General features: G+C 41.1%; 1 protein-coding gene across 11 annotated transcripts in view; it reads left to right on the forward strand.

Moving 5' to 3' along the window:
* afdna (afadin, adherens junction formation factor a) overlaps positions 1-5,706 on the forward strand; it is a 157,647-nt gene extending 151,941 nt beyond the window's left edge. For all 11 annotated transcript variants that reach the window (XM_078405184.1, XM_078405188.1, XM_078405191.1 and 8 more), the window contains one exon: positions 4,443-5,706. In XM_078405184.1, coding sequence (XP_078261310.1) covers positions 4,443-4,605 — 163 coding nt within the window. In that variant the 3' untranslated portion in view covers positions 4,606-5,706. The remainder of the gene's footprint in view (positions 1-4,442) is intronic.
* The last annotated feature ends 839 nt before the right edge of the window (positions 5,707-6,545 follow it).

Raw genomic sequence — 6,545 nt, forward strand, 5'->3', positions numbered from 1 at the left:
GTGGTCCAACGTCCACTCTTGTCTTACTCTTTATATAACTGAAGAAACTTGCTATCCTCTTTTATATTATTGGCTGGCTTACCTTCATATTTCATCTTTTCTCCCTGTATTGCCCTTTTACTTACCTTCTGTTGTTCTTTAAAAGTTTCCTAATCCACTGGCTTCCCACTAATCTTTGCAATGTTATTTTCCTTCTCTTTTAGTTTTATACTGTCTTCAACTTCCCTTGTCAGCCACGGTTGCCTCATTCTCCCTTTAGAATCTTTCTTCCTCTTTGAAATGAAAAGATCCTGCATCTTCCAAATTATTGCCAGAAATTCCTGCCATTGCTGTTCCACTATCATTCCTACTAGGGTCCCCTTTCCAGTCAACTTTGGTCAGATTTTCCCTTGTGCCTCTGTTGTCCCTTTTGCTCAGCTGTAAGACTAACACACCCGATTTCATCTTCTCCCTCTCAAATTGCAGGTTAAATCTTATCACATTGTGGTCGCTACCTCCTAGTGGGTCCTTTACCTTGAGTTTAATATGATTAGTTTTAATTTGAGAAGGAGAAGGTTAAATCAGAAGTGTCAGTGTTGCAATTGAACAAAGGGGACTATGAAGGCATGAGAGAGGAGCTGACCAAGGTAGATTGGAAAGGGATCATAGCAGGAATGACGGTGGAATAGCAATGGCAGGAATTTCAAAAAGGAAGAAAGATTCTATGGGGAGTAGGAGGCAACTGTGGCTGACAAGGGAAGTTAGGGATGGGATAAAACTAAAAGAAAAGATGTATAACACAGCAAAGAGTAGCCGGAAGCCAGATTGGGAAACTTTCGTAGGACAACAGAAGGTAACAATACGGGCTGAAAAGATGAAGTACGAGGGGAAGCAGGCCAAGAATATAAAGAAGGACAGTAAAAGCTTCTTTAGATATGTTAAGAGAAAAAGAGTAACAAAGTCAAATGTGCATCCCTTGAAGGCAGACACGGGTGAAATTATTATGGGTAACAAGGAAATGGCAGAAGAGTTGAACAGGTACTTCGGATCTGTCTTCACTCAGGAAGACACAAACAATATCCCAGATGTATTGGACGACAGAGGATCTAGGTGGGTAGGGGAACTGAAATAAATTTTCATTAGGCGAGAAATAGTATTGGGTAGACTAATGGGACTGAAGGATGATAAATCCCCTGGGCCTGATGGTCTGCATCCCAGAGTCCTTCAGGGAGGTGGCTCTAGAAATAGTGGACGCATTGGTGATCATTTTCCAATGTTCAATAGATTCAGGATCAGTTCCTGTGGATTGGATTACTAATGTTATCCCACTTTTCAAGAAAGGAGCGAGAGAGAGAAAACGGGGAATTACAGACCAGTTAGCCTGACTTCGGTGGTGGGAAAGATGCTGGAGTCAATTATTAAAGAGGTAATAACGGTGCATTTGGATAGCAGTAAAAGGATAAGTCCAAGTCAGCATGGATTTATGAAAGGGAAATCATGCTTGACTAATCTTCTGGAATCTTTTGAGGATGTGACAAATAAAATGGATGAAGGGGAGCCAGTGGATGTAGTGTATCTAGACTTTCAGAAGGCCTTTGATAAGGTCCCACACGGAGATTGGTAAGCAAAATTAGAGCACATGGTATTGGGGGTAGGGTGTTGACATGGATAGAAAATTGGTTGGCAGACAGGAAGCAAAGAGTAGGAGTAAACGGGTCCATTTCAGAATGGCAGGCAGTGGCGAGTGGAGTGCCGCAAGGTTTGGTGTTGGGGCCGCAACTGTTTACCATATATATTGATGATTTGGAAGAGGGAATTAGAAGCAACACCAGCATGTTTGCGGATGACACAAAGCTGGATGGCAGTGTAAACTGCGAAGAGGATGTTAGGAGGTTGCAGGATGACCTGGACAGGTTGAGTGAGTGGGCAGATGCAGTATAATATAGATAAATGTGAGGTTATCCACTTTGGCAGCAAAAACAAGGAGGCAGATTATTTTCTCAATGGGGTTAGGTAAGGGGGAGGTGCAGCGAGACCTGGGTGTCCTTGTACAGTTACTGAAAGTTGGCGTGCATGTACAGCAGGCAGTGAAGAAAGCTAATGGAATGTTGGCCTTCATAACAAGAGGATTTCAGTACAGGAGTAAAGAAGTTCTTCTGCAGTTGCATAGGGCCCTGGTAAGACCACATTGGGAGTATTGTGTACAGTTTTGGTCTCCTAATTTGAGGAAGGACATTCTTGTAATTGAGGCAGTGCAGCGTAGGTTCACGAGATTGATCCCTGGGATGGCGGGACTGTCATATGAGGAAAGATTGAAAAGACTAGGCTTGTATTCACTGGAGTTTCGAAGTATGAGAGGGGATCTAATAGAAACATATAAAATTATAAAAGGACTGGACAAGCTAGATGCAGGAAAAATGTTCCCAATGTTGGGTGAGTCCAGAACCAGGGGACACAGTCTTAGAATAAAGGGGAGGCCATTTAAAACTGAGGTGAGAAGGAACTTTTTCACCCAGAGAGTTGTGAATTTGTGGAATCCTCTGCCATAGAGGGCGGTGGAAGCCAAATCACTGGATGGATTTAAGAGAGAGTTAGATAGAGCTCTAGGGGCTAGTGGGATCAAGGGATATGGGGAGAAGGCAGGCACGGGTTATTGATTGGGGACGATCAGCCATGATCACAATAAATGACGGTGCTGGCTCGGAGGGCCGAATGGCCTCCTCCTGCACCTATCTTCTATGTTTCAATGTGTCCCCTTTATCAAATCTGGTTCATTACACAACAATAAATCCGGAATTGCCTTTTCCCTGGTAGGCTCCACTATAAGCTGCTCTAAGAAACTATCTCGGAGACACTCTACAAATTCCCTTTCTTGGGATCCAGTACCAACCTGATTTTTCCAGTCTACCTGCATATTGAAATCTCCCATGACCACGTAACATTGCCTTCCTTACATGCTGATTGTATCTCCTGATGTAACTTGTACTCTATTTCCTGACTACTGTTTGGGGGCCCGTAAGTAACCCCCTTTAGGGTCTTTTTACCCTTGCAATTTCTCAGCTCTACCCACAATGACTACATCTTCTGATCCTATGTCACCCCTTGCTAAGGACCGAATTTCATTCCCTACCAGCAGAGCTACGCCACCCTCTCTGCCCACCTGTCTGTCTTTCCGACAGGACGTATAACCTTGAATATTCAGCTCCCAGCTCCAATCTTGCAGCCATGTCTCTGTAATAATTTTATTTATTTTTCATATTTCAGATACAACGCGGAAACAGGCCTTTTCGGCCCACCAAGTCCGCACCGCCCAGTGATCCCCGCACACTAACACCATCCTACACACACTAGGGACAATTTTTACATTTACCCAATCAATTAACCTACATACACCTGTACGTCTTTGGAGTGTGGGAGGAAACCGAAGATCTCGGAGAAAACCCACGCAGGTCACGGGGAGAACGTACAAACTCCTTACAGTACAGCACCCGTAGTCAGGATCGAACCTGAGTCTCCGGCGCTGCATTCGCTGTAAAGCAGCAACTCTACCGCTGCGCTACCGTGCCGCCCTCATGTAATACCCACATCATACCTACCAATTTCTAACTGTGCTACAAGCTAATCCACTTTGTTTCTTATACTATGTGCATTTAAATACAAAACCTTTAATTCGGGGTATTCACCTCCACTACTCTCACACCGGTTTTACCCAACCTTACTCTCTTATCCCTTCTTAAAACTTTCCGTTCTATTACTGCTGGAGACTTCTGTAACTTTTCCTCCACTCTCTTCCAATTAGTTGACACCCTACTATTTAGTTTAAAGATCTATCTACGGCCCTGTTTATACGGTTTGCCAGGTGGATCGTCCCAGCCAGATTCAAGTGGAGTCCGTCCCTTGGGAACAGTTCCCCCCTTCCCCAATACTGGTGTCATTGTCCCACATCTTCCACACCAGTCCTATTCTGTTCTATCCTGAGCATTTCTCTGCTTGTCCAGTCCTTTCCCACCTACATCAGGCACACCTTGCTCAATTCCAGAGGAAGAGTTTCTAATGTGGTGGACACTTGTTTCACAAAAAAAAACTTACAACTCAACCATTAAACATGAAAGCTCACCAAATATTTTAACTCTCATGATTATTTTGAATTGGGTGATGCCATTACTTTTTCTAAAAATCGGGTGAAAGCTAAGGAAACGTTACTTCAAAACTTGTCCCAATTCAATGGATTCAAACAAAAATATTGCATAGGGTACATAAAAATTGACAGCTTTTTAAAAAAAACAGTGGCATTTAATCATCTTTAAATATAGTATGGTAGATTTTTTTAATTAATCCGAAAAAGAAATGAAATATAACAAAGCGTACTACATTCAGTTTGGGAGAAAAAAAGCAAATAATTATAAGAGAATTAATCCACCCTAAAATTGTATAAACCCCAAGATTTGTAATTTTTATTTCAGAAACCTCAGCCAAGGCCCAGAGGTCCCTGCGGTGAAAGGATCCCCAGAAAACTTAACGTTCAAAGAACGCCAACGTCTTTTCTCACATGGACAAGATATTTCCCACAAAGTAAAGGCATCACGAAAACTGATGGAACTAGAAAATGAGCTGAACACAAAATAATATTAACGCCTTAACTCGGTTGCAAGCTCATAACAAAATGTTTCTAGTTTGTACAGCTTGTTTAAATCTTATAGACTATTAGAATTGTAAAATAGGATGTAGGAAATGAAATTTCCACTGAGTTGCATACCTAAGAATATTATTTAGCTAAACAATTTGAGCACTGTTAATATTTTCTAATGAAATTAAATGAAGGTAATTACTTTAATGAAGTTGGGGTTCCGAATTTTCTAGCATATAGAGTACACTATACTTGGAGACATTGTTATAGTGAAGCTAAAGTGGTGTATTTCAGAATTGTTGACTAGTAACTTAGAAGCTTCTAAAATGTATTGAATGAGTTCTTGCTTATCCAGCAGCTGGTGCCTCAATTGTTTCAGCTATGCATTAGGTGGCCAATCAATGGGAAGCGTGGTCCTCATTCTACTTCAAAAAAAAGCTTTCTATGTGCATTTTAATTTTTTTAAAGTTCTGATTCCAACTAAAATTTCCTCTTAGCTAAGTGTTCTGATCTGGACTTTAGTTATTGAACGGTTTTCTGTATAATATTGTGGTCTATAATTGTATTTAGGGATAAATGAACACTTCACAACATAGAGTAGACTTCCACTGCCTTAGGAAAGGAATCACTTTATACAAAATGTACGATAATTAAATTGTCTTGTGAGATTGGAGTGTACATATTTTTTTTACTTATTGAACTGTTTCTTACGTGAAACAGTAGAGTGCTGTATCATTTCAACTGTGTAACAAGAAGCAGCAGATAAAGTAAATGGAAGTAAACCCCCCTCATGAAGGAAAACCTTGGAGCTTGTAGAAAAGTGCACAAATGTGTAGGTAATTCAGCATCTTGAATATCAACAGCTTGGTACAAACAATGAAACAAATTACTGTCATTTTATAAATGAAAAATAAACTACTGTGGTTTCAGTGCTGCTGGTGATATTCAGAACTGATCTGGGAGGATAACTGGTATATTTCAATTAACTTTAAGGATTCTGTTGGGTTTACAGAGTTCTTTGTGTGGTCACCTAGAGTGTTATTAAACTGTTTCCTGAGCATCAAAACTGCTGTAGTATCATATTTCTACTGTATTTCACTTGCAACCTATTTTTAATAAATTACTTTGTATGTATTCAGAAGCTGCACCATTTTACTTGCACCTCTCGTATTTAAATAAAATCAGGAAATGTTGGAACCACTTGACAGGTCAGGCAGCATCTATGAACTGAGAAACGCAATTAATGTTTCATGTTAAAGATCTTTATCAGATTTGGAAATAAAAACAGGCGCCAATAAGGAGAGGCAGGGATATGTAACTAGGGTGTGGTTAGTGTTGCAATGGAGATATTATCCAGTAATGGGCTAAAGACACATAATTAATGGATCCTTTTCAGAATGGCAGCAGTGACTAGTGAGGTGCCGCAAGGCTCGGTGTTGGGACCCCAGTTGTTTACAATATATATTAATGATTTAGGCGAGGGAATTAAAATGTAACATCTCTAGGTTTGCAGATGGCACAAAGCTAGGTGGCAGTATGAGCTGCGAGGAGGATGCTTTGAGGCTGCAGGGTGACTTGGATAGGTTGGGTGAGTGGGCAGAAGCATGGCAGATGCAGTATAATGTGGATAAATGTGAGGTTATCCACTTTGGTGGCAAGAACAGGAAGGCTGATTATTATCTGAATGGTGTCAGATTAGGAAAAGGGGAGGTGCAACGAGACCTGGGTGTGCTTGTACATCAGTCACTGGAAGTAAGCGTGCACGTACAGCAGGCAATGAAGAAAGCTAATGGCCTGCATTGCGAGCAGATTTGATTTTAGGAGCAAAGAGGTCCTACTGCAATTGTACAGGCAAGAAACTGCAGATGCTTGAATCTTGAGTAGAAAACAAAGTGCTGGTGAAACTATGAGTCAGGCAGAGGGAATGAACAGATTATAT

Source organism: Rhinoraja longicauda, chromosome 9 (assembly GCF_053455715.1).
Source record: "Rhinoraja longicauda isolate Sanriku21f chromosome 9, sRhiLon1.1, whole genome shotgun sequence".
Classification (NCBI taxonomy): domain Eukaryota; kingdom Metazoa; phylum Chordata; class Chondrichthyes; order Rajiformes; family Arhynchobatidae; genus Rhinoraja; species Rhinoraja longicauda.